The sequence below is a fragment of the Lampris incognitus genome, chromosome 6 (genome assembly GCF_029633865.1).
Source record: "Lampris incognitus isolate fLamInc1 chromosome 6, fLamInc1.hap2, whole genome shotgun sequence".
Taxonomy (NCBI): domain Eukaryota; kingdom Metazoa; phylum Chordata; class Actinopteri; order Lampriformes; family Lampridae; genus Lampris; species Lampris incognitus.
In genome coordinates, this window is record NC_079216.1 from 39200314 (window position 1) to 39221539 (window position 21226).

Below are 21226 nucleotides of genomic sequence, written 5' to 3' on the forward strand. Positions count from 1 at the left end.
GCATCTTCACTCTCCACATCGGTCACTCTATCCGGCTTGAAGGCCAAATGTAATGAAGGTTTGCTAGCTCAGACTAATTGTACCTGGTTGGGAGTATGTGACCAATGTGGTGCATCGGCACAAATGCAAGGACGTTATCGTCAAAGATGTTTATTGATAACAACGTGGGTGGGTGGTTGATTTGCTACACGCACACACACTTTAGAATGGGAAGAACTCCATAACCGGCTTGAAAGAATATTTATAAAGTCTTTCTCGAATTCTCCAACTCACGGCAACTTTAGCTCATTTATATCGCACCTTTGAGTTCCCTTCGTCATCTGATCTAACAACAAGGGCGCTGATTGGCTGATCCCCACCACTATCAAGTGACTAAACTACTGAACAGGTCCTTCGTCACACTGGCACCTTTACCAATATAAGCAAGACCACATGGGCAGCGTGTCACATATACTGACGCATCTGCTCTCCACAGAAGTTAATGGGAGGGATTGGCGTACCGCCGGCACGCAAAATGGGACTTTAGCGCATGCACTACACGCAGTTTGGAAGTGTAAAGCCCTGTTATCTACGCAGGTCCGGGCTGACCTCTCGCCATTTCATTTACGCGAAACGGGAAACGCTATTATCGATCTGCGCGTGAATGATATCCGTGTGAATGCATGCGCATTCCCGCACCGCCGCGGGACACGTTTTCTTTGGGATGAACAAATTTTGATAACACGTGGCATTATCGTGGGAAGCGGTGCTACACGCCGACCGAGACCTTTGTGGTATCTGGTTTATCCATTTTCTTTTGACAGGTATGTTCATGAGTGAGAAATACTTATAAATAAAAAAAACAGTACCGACACAGTATAAGCGCGCGCTGAGGAAAGTATCACAAGCATGCTGTTTATGTTACAGTTTCAACGTGCAAATGTTTGTTTTGACAAGGGGACATTGCGACCTGCAAAATCGTGTCGTTGGTCGCAACAGTCCCAAATCTCAAGAAAAGGCAGATCTGGTCACTGTTATTATGTGGACGGGAAACATTGTTTACAGCATTGTCAACGTCAGCTGTTGAAACCCAGTGTTGGTACGGCAAGCCCAATGGTCCAAAACATGCAAACCGTTGTTCACACATGAGGGACGCGCGTTAACTGCCCATCAAAACGACTTCACTCATAGACAGGCCAGTCTCATCCAGCACATGTCGTGTCCCATGTGTTATGTGCGTAAAAGAACATGCATTATCATACCTCTATGATAACATATCATCGCTGTACGTGTTACAAGAAATCAAATGTTATTGATAACAGAGCCACTTGTACAAACTCTGACTCGTTGGCTGCAGTCTACCTGGTCCTACCCGATACAGCAAACAACTTCCTTTTTTAAAAATTTATACAGTTATACATTTTCTGACCAATAACTCATTTCATCACCATGACCTACTGTTGCCAAAGAAAACGCTCTTTTCATTATATTCACTCAAGGAAAAGGGGCTGAAAAGCGACTGCTCCCTTTTTCAGTAGCTGACGAGATGAGCCATGGCCTTATAAAAAATATTCCAGACAAAAAAAAAATATATTTAAAAAACACAAAAAAATACAAAAGGTACATGTTCTTTGTTTTTTTAAAAGGGAATGAACTACTCATAAAGTATTGCAGTTGATGACACAGAGTCCTTTTCCCCTGTTTCCATCAACTTTTGCGATGGTGTACATTTATAGTTAATTCGTTCTTGTTGTGTTTTATGATTTATCTTCTCTTAATCCCCAAGGCCTCCCCAGTTTTTCTTGGGGTTATATACGGCAATGAACTCCTGTTGTGAAAAAGAGTTAATTTTCTCCATAACTGCAAAAAGATAATCAGATTTACAAAAGGATTACTCAAATCATGTGTAAGTGGCATCAGTGCCTTAATATCGCAGTGTAGCCCGACATAATCTTTTTAATAAACTTTCCCATTGAGAAGTCAACCCATTTCACTCTGAGGAAGGAACTCTACCACTAGAGGGCGACTCTTAACTCCGTCAGTGTCGTGGATGACTAACTAACCGATGCCATGAAATAATTCCCGGAAATTGCATTTTAAGGTAGGTTGTTATTATTTATTGATATTATGTAAGACACGGCTCTTCCAACTACGTCCACGTGTCAGAATTTGTCTACTATGGCCACAAGTTGTATGACTGGCTCTGCTGTCAGTAACGTTCAATTTCTTGTAACACGCACGATAACAAATTTTTATACATGTATAATAAGGCATGGCTCTTGTCATGCACATGTAATATGAGACGCGTATAAGAAATGAGAAAATAGTGTCATTGGGGTGACACTGTTTTGACTGGCAGGACTACAAGATTCACTTTGTCCAGACACATTTTTTCACTGTAACTCATAAATAAGTTGGGTCATCAGTCATAAACTAAAAGTATTTGAGTTACATGTAGTAATTATGAGTAAAAAAAAAAAAGGAAAAAAGAGGCAACTGTTTAAGGACTATAAAAGCACTTGGTGGTACAGCTGTCCTGTAAGTATCAGCAAAAAAAACAAAACAATTTCCTAATCCTAGTTATAACACCGTTCTTTTGTCTTTGCTCTCAGAACTTTCCACCTTGATTGTTCCTCTTTCGATTCGGGGATACTGGCACAGCTAACTCCAGACTATGACAGTCCTGCCACAGCGCCGTCATGTGGCCGTGGCGTGTTTGTTTCTGTGCTGTGCGACTCTCGGCGACAGCGTCCCGGACCCGAGGATCAGAGACACTCTCATGCAACTGGAGGCCTCCATGCAGATAGGAGGAAACCTGGTGCTGTCTGAGGCTGAGCGCCGGCTGGGCACATATATAGACAAACTGAAGGGAGAGGAGTTGGCGCAAGCAGACTTCCCTCCCGCCTTACATTTCTTTAAGGCTAAGCCCCTCATCAGAAAGAGTCCCCTTTACAGCCTACTGCAAAAGATGCCCAAAGGTATCTGGGATGCAGTTATTGATCTATTCCTGTTTCAGTTGTGCTACAGTTCTATTTTTCTGCATTTTTTTCTTCTAATCGTTCATAGCCTGATGTCATCTATAGTAAATTTCATAACATGTTTGCATTTGTTTCTGTTATCACTGACAGCACCTTAATTCTGAGCATAACACCCCTTGAAAGTTGCTTGATGACATTTCCAACCAATTTTTGTTCCAGGGGGAGTCCTACATGTCCATGACTTTTCACTGGTGGATGTGGATTGGCTTGTGAAGAATGTGACCTACCGTCCCTACTGTTATATATGCTTCACTTATGACCAGTCCATGCGATTCCTCTTTTCCTCTCGTCTGCCCAAACCTCTTCCACAATGCTCTCCCTGGATGCTGCTGGAAAGCCTCAGGGCTAAGATGGAAAATGCCACCTCTCTGGACACCAGGTATCCTATTATAAACTGTAAATTTGGAGCGTGTTACTAATTGATTTGGTATTCTAAGAGTTGAAAATGGGCCACAAAACAATGCATTTTCCCTGAACTGTGTTAGGGTTGTCTAGAATTTCACTTTCATTTTTCTTTGAGGTACCTCTTAAGAAGCCTTATTTAAAAAAAAAATCCTCCTGTTTTATTCTCATACATATGCGTGTGCGTCTGTCTCTAAGAGAGGGCAAAGAAGTAGATACAGGTTAATTCAAATCAAATCAAATCAAATCAATTTTATTTGTATAGCCCAATATCACAAATTACAAATTTGCCTCAGTGGGCTTAACAGCAACACAACATCCTGTCCTTAGATCCTCTCATCTAAAAAAAACCCCTTTAACGGAGAAAAAATAGGAAGAAACCTCAGGGAGAGCAACAGAGGAGGGATCTCTCTCCCAAGACGGAGAGCGTGCAATGGATGTTGTGTTTACGCAATTTACATAATACAACATTGAAAGAGGATAACAGAATTATAATGGACATCAAATTTATGAAGAATATGATGCACAGGATGCCAAGCAGTGTCCAGATGCCATCGGAACAGTCCAGGACCCAAGCCATGCGACCAGCATCATCATGTAAAAAAAAAAAAACTTATGTGAGGAGAGGAAGGGCAGGCAGCATCCAAATGGCGACCACCATCACCACGGAGACCTGGGAGGAGAACTGACTGCACGTGCACACAAGGCAGACTCACATGACACCATTCAAACACAAAAAAAGAGAAGGGAGAAGACATCATTCAGAGAGAGAGAAAAGACATGTTAGAGAAGAGAACAGTTTGCAATAGTCATTAGTCATAATCAATTAAGTCATCAACTAGTCATAATCTATACTCTGTAATCTCGTCGGCAGAACAGTGGTTGATAAATTCAGTGAGACAGAAAACCAACCTGCCATGCAGTACAGGTTGTGAAGCACTCAACTTAAAGGCAACTAATTGTAAGCTAAGGCAAAAATATGAGTTTTAAGTTTGGATTTAAAGGACTCAACAGACTCTGATTGTCTGATGGCAGCAGGCAGGTTATTCCACAACAACAGAGCCTGATAGGAAAAGGCCCTACCATCAGCTGACTTCTTTTTAACTTTGGGTACACACAGGAGCCCTGTATTTTGAGAACGAAGAGCTCGAGATGGCATATAAGGTTTAAGGAGATCAGACAGGGATGATGGGGCAAGCCCATTAAGGATTTTATAAGTCAGCAGAAGCACCTTGTATTCTGATCTAACATGGATAGGAAGCCAAAGAAGGGAGGCAAGAATTGGTGTAATATGGTCAAATTTCCTAGTTTTAGTTAGGATTCTAGCAGCAGCATTCTGAACCATCTGAAGACTTTTAGTACTAGAATGTGGCAGACTTGAGAACAGAACATTACAGTAATCAAGTCTGGATGAAACAAATGCATGTATTAGAGTCTCTGCGTCAGTCATGGAGAGAAAAGACCGAATTTTAGCTATGTTACCTAAGTGAAAAAAGGCAGTCTTGGTGATTTCTTTAATGTGCTTATCAAAGGAAAGGCTGGGATCAAACGTAACACCAAGATTTTTGGCTGCCACACTTTGTGAAACCACATAATCTATCCAAAAGTATACAGTGATCAATGGTGTCAAAGGCTGCACTGAGGTCCAGTAGTAGAAGCACAGAAGTGGAATCAGAGTCGATAGCCAGTAAAAGATCATTTACCACTCTGGTCAGAGCAGTTTCAGTGGAGTGACAGGGCTTGAAAGCAGACTGCAAAGGGTTCATATAGAGGGTTTTCTTTTATATGGGTCAAAAGTTGTTGATACACAACTCTCTCTAGTACTTTAGAGAAGAATGGAAGATTAGAGACTGGCCAATAGTTATTAAGAGACCCTGGATCAAGGTGCGGTTTTTTAAGTAGAGGTTTAACCACAGCTGTCTTAAAACTGCTGGGAACAATGCCAGTAGTAAGAGATAAATTAACGATGTCTAGCATTGTAGGTCCAAGAAAAGGCCAGAGGTCTTTAAAAAGTTTTGCTGGTAAGGGATCAAGTAGGCAAGCAGTTGGTTTAGAAGCTGACACGAACTTAGTCAAAGTATCAAGAGAGATAGTCTCAAAAGCTGTAATAACTGGGACTGTCAGTGACTCATTGTGTAGATATGAATTTAGTAAGACAGGATCTGCAGGAGTAGCTGGAGTTGAAGAACTAATTTTGTTTAAGATCTCATCAACCTTATTGCAGAAAAAATCTAGAAATTCATGGGCTGTGAATGGTGAGCAGCTAACAGACGACTGCTTTTTAGTAAGTTTAGATACAGTGTCAAAGAGAAATCTGGGGTTATGTTTATTAATATTTATTAAGTGAGAGAGATATGCTGTTTTTGCAGTAGATAAAACACGCTTGTATTTCAATAAACACTCGTGCCACGATAGGTAAGAAACTTCCAATTTTGATTTTCACCATTTACGTTCCAGTCTCATACAGGTCTGCTTAAGAGTACGTGTCTCATCACTAAACCAGGGTGTAGTCGCCTAGCTCTGGTAGTGAGAGGTGCAACTGAATCGAGGAGACTAGAGAGGGCCACATTTAATTACAGTGATTAATGAATAAAGTAATACAGTAAATTATAACAATAGACAATGATTGATTTATTTTACTTTGTTACATAAGCGTAACATGACTTGTCGTCACAACCATCTTTTTCACTTTGCGTCTCCAGCATCATGACCAACCTGACCCTGTTCACAGAGGAGGAGCCAGAGGTAGTCTATCCCAGCCAGGATGTGGTATGGAAGAGATTTGAGCAGTCCTTTCAGGTGATCTGGGGTTTGGTCACATATGCTCCTGTGTTCAGGGACTATTACTACAGAGGCCTCACACAATTCTACATAGACAACGTCATGTACCTCGAACTACGAGCTTTACTCCCAGAGGTAAATTTAACTTGTGTACATGGAACACACACACACATACACACACACACACACACACACACACACACACACACACACACACACACACACACACACACACACACACACACACACACACACACACACACACACACACACACACACACACTCTCTCTCTCTCTCTTTTACACTACATAAATTGTGGCAGGGTTCAAGCATACACGGGAAACAAAACCCAGCTTGCAAGTTTCATTTTTTGACTTTTGACTTTATCATAGCAAAAAATGACCACCATGTATGAGGGGGGAGGAGATGGACAGACAGACAGACAGACACACCCATACACACACAGAAACAGACACACAGACACAGACACACACACACACACAGGAACAAACAGACAGACAGACAGACACACACACACAGGAACACAGAGACAGACAGACACACAGACACACAGACATGCATAGAAACAGACAGACACACAGACAGACACACAGAACCAGATAGACAGACATACAGCAATAGACAGACAGAGACAGGCAGACACACAAACAGACACACAGAGACAGACAGACAAGACAGACACACAGAAACAGACAGACAGACACACACACAAAGACACACACACACACACACATACAGACACACACACACACACACACATACAGACACAGACAGACATAGACAAGACAGACACAGAAACAGACAGAGACAGACACACACACAGAAAGAGACAGACATAGACAGACACACAGACAGACATACAGACACACAGAAAGAGACAGACAGACAAACAGTCAAGACAACGAGGGACATACATAATACATACAGACATCGATGTATGGATGCATACATGCTAACAACGTACATATACACTCACTGGCCACTTTATTAGGTACACCTTGCTAGTACTGGGTTGGACCCCCTTTTGCCTTCAGAACTGCCTTAATCCTTCGTGGCATAGATTCAACAAGGTACTGGAAACATTCCTCAGAGAGTTTGGTCCATATTGACATGATAGCATCACGCAGTTGCTGCAGATTTGTCGGCTGCACATCCATGATGCGAATCTCCCGGTCCACCACATCCCAAAGGTGCTGTATTGGATTGAGATCTGGTGACTGTGGAAGCCATTTGAGTACAGTGAACTCATTGTCATGTTCAAGAAACCAGTCTGAGATGATTCGAGCTTTATGACATGGCGCGTTATCCTGCTGGAAGTAGCCATCAGAAGAAGGGAACACTGTGGTCATAAAGGGATGGACATGGTCAGCAACAATACTCAGGTAGGCTGTGGCGTTGACACAATGCTCAATTGGTACTAAGGGGCCCAAAGTGTGCCAAGAAAATATCCCCCACACCATTACACCACCACCACCAGCCTGAACCGTTGATACAAGGCAGGATGGATCCATGCTTTCATGTTGTTGACGCCACATTCTGACCCTACCATCCGAATGTCGCAGCAGAAATCGAGACTCATCAGACCAGGCAACGTTTTTCCAATCTTCTATTGTCCAATTTTGGTGAGCCTGTGCGAATTGTAGCCTCAGTTTCCTGTTCTTAGCTGACAGGAGTGGCACCCGGTGTGGTCTTCTGCTGCTGTAGCCCATCTGCCTCAAGGTTCGACGTGTTGTGCGTTCAGAGATGCTCTTCTGCATACCTTGGTTGTAATGAGTGGTTATTTGAGTTACTGTTGCCTTTCTGTCAGCTCGAAGCAGTCTGGCCATTCTCCTCTGACCTCTGGCATCAACAAGGCATTTTCGCCCACAGAACTGCCGCTCACTGGATATTTTCTCTTTTTCGGACCATTCTCTGTAAACCCTAGAGATGGTTGTGCGTGAAAATCCCAGTAGATCAGCAGTTTCTGAAATACTCAGACCAGCCCGTCTGGCACCAACAACCATGCCATGTTCAAAGTCACTTAAATCACCTTTCTTCCCCATTCTGATGCTCGGTTTGAACTGCAAGCAGATCGTCTTGACCATGTCTACATGCCTAAATGCACTGAGTTGCTGCCATGTGATTGGCTGATTAGAAATTTGCGTTAACGAGCAGTTGGACAGGTGTGCCTAATAAAGTGGCCGGTGAGTGTATATGGTTAATTGTACAGAAGTCTTGTTGTTCACTTGAGCCACTCCTTGTTCTCCCTGCCTCCAATCCAGTACCCAAACTAGGCCCTTGCCATACATACTTATCTGTCCTGCAAGCGATGTTCAAGTGCAGTTCCATGTGTGTTAATATGTGGTTTATTTTCTTTAACTGAAATGATCATTATGCCATGTGTCTGATGTTCAGACATATGAGCTGGATGGAAGTACACATGACAGGACATGGAGTCTGAGGACATACCGGGATATCACCGCACAGTTTGTAGCGGAGCACCCAGACTTCTTTGGGGCAAGGGTCATCTTCACAGTCCACAGGTAACCCCAATGAATGGTTTTACATTACAGTATTCAAACTAGCGTTCTTCAATCTGAAATAAAATCCCCTAAAAGACCATTTGCAATGTGCAGGCCGGTATGTCTCTGGTTTGCACACTGTTTGATTTCTCACCCAGTGAAGTGAGACGATCTTTAGAAAAATACATGGTCAAAGAATACACTCAACATTTACAGCCATACATTTGATTCTTGCTGTTTCAGGGGTTTAAACGAATCCATGATGACACAGGCTGTGGAGGAAGCTATGAAAATGCAGAGGGATTTCCCAGAGATCATGGCTGGATTTGACCTGGTGAGATGTAACAGTAGATACAGTAATAGGAGCTGTGGTAATAGTACTTACAAAACTGGTAGCAGTGGCAAGGGTGTAAAGTGATAAGCACAAAGAATTATTCAAATTTACCAACCCTGGGGACATCCAGGTAGCACGGCAGTCTATTCCGTTGTCTAGCAACGCGGGGATCGCCAGTTCGAATCCCTGTGTTACCTCCGGCTTGGTTGGGCGTCCCTAGGGACACAGTTGGCCGTGTCTACGGGTGGGAAGCCAGATTTGGGTATGTATCCTGGTCGCTGCACTAGTGCCTCCTCTGGTCGGTTGGGGCGCCTGTTGAGGGGGGAGGGGGAACTGGGGGAAATAGCGTGATCCTCCCATGCGCTACATCCCCCTGGCGAAACTCCTCACTGTCAGGTGAAAAGAAGCGGCTGGTGACTCCACATGTATCGGAGGAGGCATGTAGTAGTCTGCAGCCCTCCCCGGATCGGCAGAGGGGGTGGAGCAGCAACCGGGACGGCTCGGAAGAGTGGAGTAATTGGCCAGATACAATTGGGGAGAAAAGGGGGGCAAAAATCCAAAAAACAAAAAAAATTTTTTTTTTTACCTACCCTATCATTCTTCTATCATCAAAACCACATCACAACCAGGAATCACTGAATATACTGACTCTTTCAGAATATTGTTTGAAAACTGCTGTTGTAATCACATTACGTCTCCCTATGTATTTTGTTCATGGTGCCACCAAATGTGAAGGTGGGCCACGAGGACAGTGGCAGATCCCTGTGGTACTTCAGACAGGCCTTGTCTTTACCAGCAGAGAGAGGAGTCTCTCTCCCTTTCTTTTTTCATGCAGGAGAGACTGGTAAGCTCATCGGTCTTGCATTAAACATGGACGTATAATGCTTTTGTACTCATCCATCTACTTCAGGTCATAAAGTCTCCTTTATCTGATCCTATACTTAGCACAGACATGTTGTAAAACATATTTGTGGATGGTGATGACGAGTTGTCTCCCACCTGGTGCAGTTCACTGTGAACAGCCCAGAGTTAAATATTGTAAGGCTTCTTGATGACAGAGACATACATCTGTTTACCATGACTGGATCCAGAGAACAAATGAGCTTATCCATCTATGAAAATTAACGCCTGTAGAATAAAAATAATGTGTCTTGTTCTTGTAGATAATTTAGCACAAACAGCCAGACTGGGTGGATCGGATGCGGACCTCTTTCAGATGGCTCCACATAGCCATAGTAATATTGTAGCGAGCCTGGGTCCTTGGATGAGAATTTGAATTCCTTGTGTGGATCTAGAGCTGAAATGTTTGGAAAATGCATGGCCCATGTGTTGTAATGACATCAATTGAATAACATGGAAATTACCGTTTCTCAACCATATGTAGACCTTGAAGGCACAGAGGTAGACCAGAATCTGCTAGATGCTCTGCTGTTCAACACCTCCCGCATTGGCCACGGGTTCGCTCTACTGCGCCACCCAGTGGCCAAGAAGTTGTCCAGGGAAAGAGGGGTGGCTGTGGAGGTGTGTCCCATTTCCAACCAGGTACGCCATTATCCTTTGGCCCATAAGTGGACAAATGCTTATTACGCAAAGTTCAGATGGTATTATTTGATAGGTTTATTTTATCACCAGGCAATAACTAATGTCATAAAAGTAAATTCAATTTTGAATGTCTTTATGCATGCTCAATAACCTACGTAAGAAAATCACAGAAAGTTGAATCCGTTCATTTGGACACAACGTTTATTGAGAGAGAAACGTTTCATCACTCTTCTAAGTAACCTCTTCAGTCTCAACTGACTGCAGGTATCCCCACCCTTATAAACAATACAGTGGCATAATGACCGAAAACAACGATCGGTTTCATATGCAAAGTGCTGTGACCATTAACTAGAGTTACAATGGTCATGTGTAAAGGAGGCCATCTACCGGAAGAGGCAATGACCATCCCTGACAGGGGGTGGGTAGGGGGGTGGCTAAGTGTACATCTGTCGTCAACTTACAATGCTGTGATTGCAACCATTCCCCAATCCTCTGTGAATAGTACACATGGCCATTGTAACTCTAGTTAATGCTCACGGCAGTTTGCATGTGAAGCTGATCGTTGTTTTGGGTCATTATGCCACTGTGTTGTTTATAAGGGTGGGGATACCTGCAGTCAGTTGAGACTGAAGAGGTCACTTAGAAGAGTGATGAAACGTTTCTCTCAATAAACGTTGGGTTCAGCTGAACCATTCAACTTTGTGATTTAGTTTGGAATACTCCAGTGCACAACTACTTAGTCTTTTGATATATATCACCTATGCGTGGTACTGTAAATGTGTGTCATTGTATCCTATGAATCAAAAAGAAAAAAAAGTTTGTAAATAAGTCAAACTCTCCTTCCTTATCACCTTCCAGGTCCTCAAGCTGGTCACAGATCTGCGAAACCACCCTGCAGCCATTTTAATGTTAGAGGGCCACCCACTGGTGATAAGTCCTGACGACCCTGCAATGTTTGGGGCGACCGGCCTCTCCTATGATTTTTACGAGGCGTTTGTTGGCTTTGGAGGGCATAGCTCCCATATAGGCACTCTTAAAGAGCTGGCCATGAATTCTATTAGGTGAGGTTTGGCAGAATATTAAAGATGTGCTAATTTGCAAACAATGGGGAAGTATATTTTTGAGAATTGCACACAGGTTAATTTGACTCTGTGTGTGTGTGTGTGTGTGTGTGTGTCTGCAAAGGCTGCCCTGACATTGTGCTCCTCTTTCTCTTTAGGTACAGTTCCTTGTCCCCCAGGCTACAAGAACAAGCCTTGGCTCTATGGCAGAGACAATGGGAAAAGTTTGTCTCTGAAATCCTCTCTTAAAGAGAGCAGATGAGCTTTTAATTCTGTCGTTTGTACTTTCTGATTCTTTGCATCTCAAAGTAGAGGAGGGTTTTTATTATTATTATTATTATTATTATTATTATTATTGTAGTCCGTTACACACCTAAACATGGCTTACTTTTATTCTGACCACGAGGGAAAGCTTTTTTAGACAAACTGAGTTAGTTGCATGGAAATGTGAACGCAAGTGTATGATAAACACATCAGCTGACGGGTGTAAACAATAAAAATCATAAAAAAAGATACCTAGCTCCCCCGGTGGAATATTTGTGTACAGCCATAGTTGCAACAGAAACAATCCTGTCTGAACTGTGGCCAGTTCAATGGAGGGCCGTTTAACGAAGTCTGACATGACTAGAGAACCCATCAAGAGACTTTTTAATCAAGAGACATTTTATTTTGTGCAGTCCTCGTGGTTTGCAAAGGAATACAGTTGCACTGAAATGAAGGATTCAGGTTTATGTATGTATGTATATATGTATGTATGTCTACCTATATAAGAGCATTGGTACTGATTGAGATGCTCATATTGAATACTTTATCCATGTGGAATGTATGATTATTAAAAATAGATTAAAATTATGAGCAGGGAAAATTGCAGAGATAAAGTATTATAGTAGATTAAATTTTTGAAAACGGAATTCAAAAGGGATTTATTAAATTTAATCTGGAATCTATTTTGTACTGTAAATAGTACAGTACTGTTTGGTACTGTCACTAGAACCTGTTTTGTCACTGGACCTCTTACTTGCTATGTTCTACAACTTTCTATGGGCTTCCATTACACTTCTTACCCTTTTTCCACTGTAGACAGTTTCTATTAGCAGAAAAAAAATTGCACCATGACCAAAACTATTTTTAATTTTCTCAAAAGCTTTGGATTTGAACCAATTCTGCCTACTTTCATGTGGACAACACTCCGACTATGAAACTTCAAGGACACATACGTCACATGCAGACATAGCTGCTGTATTCAGCAGCAGCTTATGTACTTTGAAATATTTATATAAAACAAACAAGTCGGTGTGAGCTTCATATGAGAAAATGCATTACCCATTACGGCTTTGATTCATTTTTTGTATTTTTCTCATGTAAGAAAGTCGTCCATAGATATCCATTCTAATGACTCAGTCATTCATGCAGTGTGTCATCAGTCACCGGCTGCTGGTGTTGAACTTGGAGAAGAAGCTGTCATCAAGGCTGCTCTTGTACTCCTTTTCAAGGAATTTTTTCCTTGAATGAGAAAATGCCACACATACAGAAGGAGAACTCATCATTAGAGAAAAAACTGAGTGAGCCATTGTGTCTGAAATTGTCCATGTCATTATGTGTGAAAGAGTATGTGTATTTGATATGAGTTTGTATGTGTTTTGCATCAAATATACTGAGTGACTGACTGTTGTTTCTGCTCCTCGGCGAGTTTGGCATTGGCGCTGTCCAGGTCTCCTCTTATCTGCTTGTTGATTCTGGCTAGCCGTCTCTCCAGTAGTAGAGTTGCACGAGCCGAGTCTAGGCGCAAACGGTCTTGTTGCCACTCTTCTTGTTTCCTCTCTAACTCCAACCTCTTCAGCCAAAACATACAAAGGCACACAAACACAGCAGCAGCTGACACCTTGACAGAGATTTTTTTTGTTTTTTTAGTGAGAAAGAAATATTTGTGGGTGTATGTGCATCCATTTGTGTACACTATATCAGACTCCACATCCACAACCACGCCCTTCAGATTCACATGGAACCTCGGGTGATGATTGACAACTGGCTTTCATTTTCTGACCATGTTGGGGCCATCTCCACTTTCTGCCACTTTGTTTTGTACAACATTCAAAAGATACAACTATACTTATCACAGCATATTACATAGCTCCTGGTCCAGGCCCTTTACACCTCTGGTAACACTGCTGCAATGCATTTCTTGCTAGTTTCCCAGCCCATGCAATGAAATCGCTGTCAAGGATCCAGAACAACGCTTCTTGTTGGTTTTCCACCTGCCACAATGCGCATGTCTCACCTCTCTTAGCACCTTTATGCTCCTGAATAACATTAAAAAGCTACAGCATTAAAAACCTTGCTGTTAGCTTTCTGGGTAGTTGAAGGAACTCTGACTTACCGCCAAACCTATATTGGCATGCACACTCCTATCAACCCTAATAGTTCTACCTTTGTAAGGCTGCAGTCTATTCCCACTTAAAATGGGTTGAGTTCTAGCGCCACACTTTTCTCCCACCTCATCCCAAAAATGGTGGAATGAGCTCCTATCTTCTGTAAGGGCTGTAGACTTCCTTACTTTAAGAAAGGCCTAAAAACGTTTCTTTTCCAGGCCTATCGTATTCCACAGATGACTCCAAGCATGATGCAATGCTGATCTGTGGCGTTATCCACCTAGTTTGTATTTCACATCCGCTACTCACATCGCTTGGTGATTGATGTGTCACACACTTCACTAACTGCACTGACATGCATATGTGGCTGTTATGTTATTATTTGGTGCTCTAAGATGCCTGTAAGGTAGACAGACAAATATATCAGCCAACTTGCTCACTCTCTTGCAGCTGGCTTTTAATAAAAGTGTTTGCCAAGAGAAAAAAATGTAAATGTGTTTGCGATTTATATGAACCTTCTTCTCCCCTATTTGCTCTTTATGGAACTGGGTCATCTGCTGCTGGTTCTGGGAGGCCCTCGTATTGGCACCTGGTCCAAGAAGTGGCCCACCCAACACACATGAGCTTAGTTCAGCATCACGAATCAACTGCAGGTGGTTGAGGATGTCTGCTCGGTTGTCCTCCTCATTCCTCTCTTGCTCCATACGTTGCTTCCTCTTCGTCTCCGCTGCCTGAGATTACACACCATTTGGAGTTGACAAAAAGGGAAAGGTCAACTATACATTTCATAGCAAGACTTTGAATGCCATCATAATGCAATCTTTGTACAAGTCAGAAGATTTTTTTTTAATCATTTCACATAATACGCTGTTCAAATTAAACTGAGCATTATGTGAAAGGATTGGAAAAAAATCCTTTGGCAAAGGTCAGCAGATGTGTAAACACAAATGTGGATTTGGTTCCTATGTTGAAGAAAACCAGGTGTTTAATCGCATCATCCAGGACAACTATTTTGATCTGGACATAGCTAAGTAATTTTCGTTTAGGGAAATATATAGTCCTAACAGATGCTCACTGGGGTACATGTCAAAGGCTACATCCTTACTCTTCCTTTCAAATTTTTTCCTCCGAAGTTCCTTTCTTTCTTCAAAGTTTCCCCATTCTTTGTGGATTGATGTTAGAATGGTAATACCAACATTTCTAATGAGTGCTCACCGGGCATTAACCTCACTTACCTTGGCAAGATTAAAGTCTTTCGTGGCGACAGCTATGGCTTTCCTCCTTTCCTCCTCAATCTTCTGAAGCTGGAGAGCTTTGTTGTCCAACTTTATTTGGTCCTGTTCATACTGCTCATCTGATGAGAGGTCAACATGGATAGAGAAGTGTAAGCAGGGTTGTGCATGTCATTTAAGGGGGGCATTTGGGTATGTATGCAAGCCTGATGTATGCGGGTGTGTGTGAGGGTCAACGGCTGTGAATGTGGGGGTATACATGATGATGGTGATGGTCATCCTGTCATTCAGTACATTAAATATGACTGAGTTTAGTGGGTGGTTAAATATGCCTAGCTGCAACAATTAACAGTTGAAAGTTGTGTACCTTCAGCTGTAAAACTTGCCAATAATCTCTACTACTACTATCACTTTTGGCTGATCCCAGTAGGGGTCACCACAGTGGATCATTAATTTCCATCTCTTCCTGTCCTATGCATCTTCCTCTGTCACACCAGCCACCTGCATGTCCTCTCTCACCACATCCATAAATCTCCTCTTTGACCTTCCTCTTTTCCTCTTCCCTAACAGCTCCATATTCAGCATCCTTCTCCCAGTATACCCAGCATCTCTCCTCCACACATGTCCAAGCCATCACAATCTTGCCTATCTTGCTTTGTCTCCAAACAAAGCAAGAAAGGCAAGTGTTACTTTATTATGCTATATTTTGCTACTTTATTAACATAATAATAAAGTATTCTGAAACCGTCCAACCTGAGCTGCCCCTCTAATAAAATCATTCCTAATCCTGCCCTTCTTCGTCACTCTCCATGAAAATCTTAGCATCTTCAACTCTGCCACCTCCAGCTCCGCCTCCTGTCTTTTCATCAGTGCCACTGTCTCCAAACCATACAACATAGCTGGTCTAACTACCATCTTGTAAACCTTCCCTTTAACTCTTGCTGGTACCCTTCTTTCGCAAATCACTCCTGATTTATTTGTATAGCCCAATATCACAAATTACAATTTTACCTCAAGGGGCTTTACAGCAACACAACATCCTGTCCTTAGACCCTCACATCAGATAAGGAACAACTCCCTAAAAAAAAATCCAAACCCTTTAACAGGGAAAAAAATAGGAAGGAACTTCAGGGAGAACAACAGAGGAGGGATCTCTCTCTCAAGATGGACAACGTGCAATGGATGTTGTGTTTACACAATTTACAGAATACAACAATTGAAAGAGGATAACATAATTATAATGGAATTATAAAATATATGAAGACCATGACGAGGAGGATGCCAAGCAGTGCCCAAACGCCACTGGAACAGCCCAGGACCTGAGCCATGTGACCACCATCATAGTACAAACCCCCCAAAAAAACCCTACTCTCGCTACAGATCACAGTGTCATCCATGAACATCATAACCAATGGAGACTCCTGCCTGATCTCATCCATTAACCTGTCTGTCTACAAGACTTGCTAATGATGATACTTAATTCATTTTGATATCTGTGGTTCTGCATTGTATGCTTTGGTTATTTATCATTTTATGTAGGACTAGTTTTTAACTTTTTGCTGTATCAGCGAGGAGTGACTGAGTCAGATACTCCTGCTATATCTATTTGGCATTGATATTGCATGCTTTCGTTACTTAATAGCTTGCTTTATGTAGGACTAGTTAATTTTTTTTCACTGTATTGACAAAGCACTGACTATCAGAATCTTCTATTATATTTATTTTGCATTGCATTAGCTTTGTGAGTTTTGTCGGATTTCCATGGGCTTTGGCTGGTTCCTGAGTAATACTTATGTCTTCTTGGACTTTTTTTTTTTGTGCATGTGTCTGTTTCTTTTATCTGTCTTTACGTGTGGGTGACTAACCCAGTTCCCCCCCCCCCCAGGGTTAATAAAGTCCATCCATCCATCTGGATTGTGTGTGTGTAAGAGACAAAGAGACATAGAATGAGAGTAATAAGGGCAATGCAAAATGGTCGGAGATTCTGTGGCAAACCCTGCACTTCAACGTTGAAGATCCGGTATCTTATTCATGAGCACTCGATCGGGCAAACCAACCCTTAAGTTTTTCTTGCTGCCTTGTAGCTGCCCGCTCCTTCTGCTGTTGGATGGACCACTGTCTGAGCTGCTCCTTCTGCCGCCTCAGCCTGTCCGTCCTATCAGGGTCCTCACCCGCAAGGCCTGGGAGCATCATCTGTGCATCTACTCTGTCGGCTTTAATATAATGTTCAGGGTTGTTTAGATCATCCTCCCGCTGGCTCCAGGGCTGCTGAAAGTGCCGTCGGTAGCTAACAGTGGCCTCCTCCAATACCCGCCACTCCTTCGCTTGTTGGCTGTCGAAGAGGCAAGCTGATATGTCACTCTGACCCATTTCTGCAGCTGTTGTGGACATGCACAATATGCACATGAATAGGTTGATGTACATCACAATGCATACTGTTAAAATTTTACCATACTCCTTGTCTGTGAATGTTCTCATTCATCCAGGTCATAGTTATCCAAAGGAATTGAATCAAGTGCAACTGGACTTGGTTATATATCCGTGAAGATGTTTCACCTCTCATCCAAGAGGCTTAGCTTGGTCTAGTCAGAAAGGCACGAACTGATGAAGCCTCTTGGATGAGAGGTGAAACATCTTCACGGATATATAACCAAGTCCAGTTGCACTTGATTCACTTCCTTTGGATACCATACTCCTTGGACAAATGCATCAGAACACAATGCAAAGAACAAAGTTGACTTAAAGGGATGCACTTAAAATGGTTGTATTTCTTATTTTCAAAATACTGGAGGCATCTGACGAGAAAAAAATTAAGCCTACTGGGAATACGACATTGATCTTAACAGAGGTCCTATCGGGGAATCTTTGTCCCACAGGCTGCCTGTTTTTAATGGCTTTTCTATAGTAGACACCCAGCTACCACAGTACCATGCAGTTCAAGATGCTCCAAAAGAATTTTTATGAAACTAATTGAAAAAAAAACAAAAACGCTTGACAAGTATTCTTCTTGAGGTCTAAAAATTTAGTAATTTTTCCACCCCTGAGTAAGTTAAAAATATGACTGGTGCAGGTAAAGTGATAGTCTTCATTCAGTCCTTTTCACGAAAAACTTACTACTCTGTCCATACGCCTAAGTAGGAATTGTTTAGCAATGTATTCAGCACCATTATTTTCCACAAAATTGGCATATTCTGTATGCTCCCTAATAGACTTGAGTGGAACAGTGACCACTCTCAGAATTAAATGATTTCTGAAGTCGCACGTGCAACTCAATGGATCAAAAGTTTGTCTCAACTTAGCTAGTTAACGGTTTGGCCGTAGTTTATTTATTTTGTTGTTTATTAGGTTGATAAACAGTAAAAGATGGAGGCAAGTTAGGGGTGGCTGTGAGAAGCGAGGCTGTCCTGGCTAAAGTGATTATTGGTGAGTTCAGGATTAAGTGGTTTTAAGCCAACATTTCAAGTTTGTCTTGTTGAAGCTGGTAGATTTTCTGATTTTGCCAACTAGTTTCATTTTCTCATTGTTTCAGCACCAATGTTGTATTGGCCAAAGGTTGTTTCACCTCTAGTCTCTGTCTCCCTACCTTGGGGTCTTGGAGAAAGCACACATTTTAGAGAGTTTTAGTGCATCAGCCACTTATAAGAATATGAAATTCCCAAAAGTCAAAAAGCATATTTCTACATATATTATCCTGCTGTCATGATAGCATCTCAGCTTTTTAACCAGACATTTCTGTTTGTGCAGTGACTTTGGTGTTGTCCTGTCTGGGACCAACCAGTTATTATCATTGATCTCTATATACAGCAAGAAAAATTAGGAAAAAAATTCTCGAGTGTAAAAAAATAACTTTGCAGCAGACAATGCTTGATGGGCATTACGTGCGGTGTAGGTTTGTGTGAGTCACAGGCAAAACAAGATGGTGTGTTTTTGTTTTGGGATTGTGTCTTCAGTTTTTTTTTGGACCCAGCACAGCACTGTGAAACTTCAACATTTTCACTGTGTTTTTGAAATAAGGGTAAATTAACATCTACAGACTACAGTACTTCAGGTTTTTTGGCATCTTAAGTTAGCTAGCTAACATAAAATGTAGCCTATTGAAATTATCACTCACCTGATGCTCTAACAGCCAATGAAATCTTTATTCAAGCTGCATTTTTTCAAAGGTTGTCTTTCTACTGGGTGTCACTTGAGTCATATAACTCTTTAAAAAAATTCTACTTCAATAATCAACTTTATTTCATCCATTGATCTTCCCTAGTTTGGTAACCGTTAACTGATGAATTTGGCGAATGGATTCTGACCCAACCACAGATCTATTATCTCCATGGCAACATGTCTATCAGAGTCACCAGGCCAATAAGCTCTGATCGCTCGTCTTTTCTTTTCTTTTTTCTTTTCTTTTTTTAATTTACTTTTATCATTTCCCGGCCATTCGGTCAATTTCAGTCTCTCTTGTCAGATATTTTCAAAGGACGCAGGTGACAGGAAACTCAAAACCAAACTGCCAATAAACTAGTCGTTTCCTGTATACCGTTAGTTTAATTAAAAGAAATAGACTTTTTATGACCCATTTCCGTGTAAAGGGGCCGCGCACACCTCGTCCAAAAAACATCAACAGAAGACTGGACTATTTTTCTGCCGCGCATACGCGCCTCTTGTGTTGCAGCACGTTACGTGTTCAGTGTTGCCAAGGTAACGCTCAATAGGTTTCATGTAATCTTCGGTTACGTCCACTGGCTTTTAAACTTACCATACGCGTTTAGTGAGTCTCTCTTAGCCTCAGCATCGGCCTTTTTTTCTTTCACTTGGTTGTCCAGCGCAAGTTTATCAATCTAGAAAGAGAAAAGGCAGTCATTACAGCCCGTCTTTTTCTTCTTACGACACATTACACAGCAGCGTCAGACACTTCGGTTTGCAGGAGCATCTCACCCCAATTGTTCTAATTTTAGTATTAAAAATCCTGTCCTGTCGTTGCTTTTCCCTGTCAAGACGCCTCCCCAGAGACGTGGCAGCGACCCGGTCTGAGAGCAGTTCAACGTTAGACGTATTACAACTGGACATGTTAAAGTGAGCCTACATATAAACCAACTAGGCGCAAAATGATCGCCGCATTTCTCAACTTCTCTCATAGAAACTGAGAACTTCCAACACAGCGGTTGCTTAGCGACAGGGTTCAACACTGCGCTGACTCCAACGAATAGAACAGAGTAGCGTAGAATAACAGTAAAAAAATTCTTTTCAGGTGGTAACTTCATTTGTAGTTCCATCAATAAAATGATAAAACTTCTCTGTGTCTTTATAAGAGTGGGTGGTGGAATTCAGCCTACAGTTCTATTCATCAAACGAGGTAGAACAACGTTTTACTAGTACTACTACCACTACTACTTCCGGCTGCTCCCGTTAGGGGTCGCCACAACGGATAATCTGTTTCCATTTCTTCCTGTCTTCTGCATCTTCCTCTGTCACACCAGCCACCTGCATGTCCTTTCTCACCACATCCATAAAGCTCCTCTTTGGCCATCATCTTTTCCTCGTCCCTGGCAGCTCCATATTCAGCATCCTTCTCCCAATATACCCAGCATCTCTCCTCCACACATGTCCAAACCATCTCAATCTTGTCTCTCTTGCTTTGTCTCCAAACCGTCCAACCTGAGCGGTCCCTCTAATATAATCATTCCTAATCCTGTCCTTCTTCATCACTCCCAATGAAAATCTTAGCATCTTCAACTCTGCCACCTCCCCCCAGCCCCGCCTCCTGTCTTTTCATCAGTACCACCGTCTCCAAACCATATAACATAGCTGGTCTCACAACCATTTTGTAAATTTTCCCTTGAACTCTTGCTGGTACTCTTCTGTTGCAAATCACTCCTGACCCTCTTCTCCACCCATTCTACCCTGCCTGCACTTTCTTCTTCACCTCTCTTCTGCACTCCCCGTTACTTTGGACAGTTGACCCCAAGTATTTA

General features: G+C 42.2%; 2 protein-coding genes across 2 annotated transcripts; one reads left to right on the forward strand and one right to left on the reverse strand.

Moving 5' to 3' along the window:
• Positions 1–476: 476 nt before the first annotated feature.
• Positions 477–12571, forward strand: ada2a (adenosine deaminase 2a). The gene is made up of 10 exons (XM_056282127.1): positions 477–803; positions 2592–2957; positions 3177–3396; positions 6122–6335; positions 8616–8743; positions 8966–9056; positions 9792–9900; positions 10441–10598; positions 11457–11659; positions 11818–12571. The coding sequence occupies exons 2-10, from the start codon at positions 2654–2656 to the stop codon at positions 11906–11908; spliced, it is 1518 nt and encodes a 505-aa protein (XP_056138102.1). The 5' UTR covers positions 477–803; positions 2592–2653; the 3' UTR covers positions 11909–12571.
• A 382-nt stretch (positions 12572–12953) lies between these two features.
• ribc2 (RIB43A domain with coiled-coils 2) lies at positions 12954–20321 on the reverse strand. The gene is made up of 7 exons (XM_056282404.1): positions 20190–20321; positions 20011–20092; positions 17318–17638; positions 15264–15382; positions 14544–14759; positions 13327–13493; positions 12954–13162 (listed from the first exon to the last, which is right to left on the reverse strand). Exons 1-7 carry the CDS (start codon positions 20319–20321, stop codon positions 13084–13086), a joined length of 1116 nt encoding a protein of 371 aa, XP_056138379.1. The 3' UTR covers positions 12954–13083.
• Positions 20322–21226: the final 905 nt, after the last annotated feature.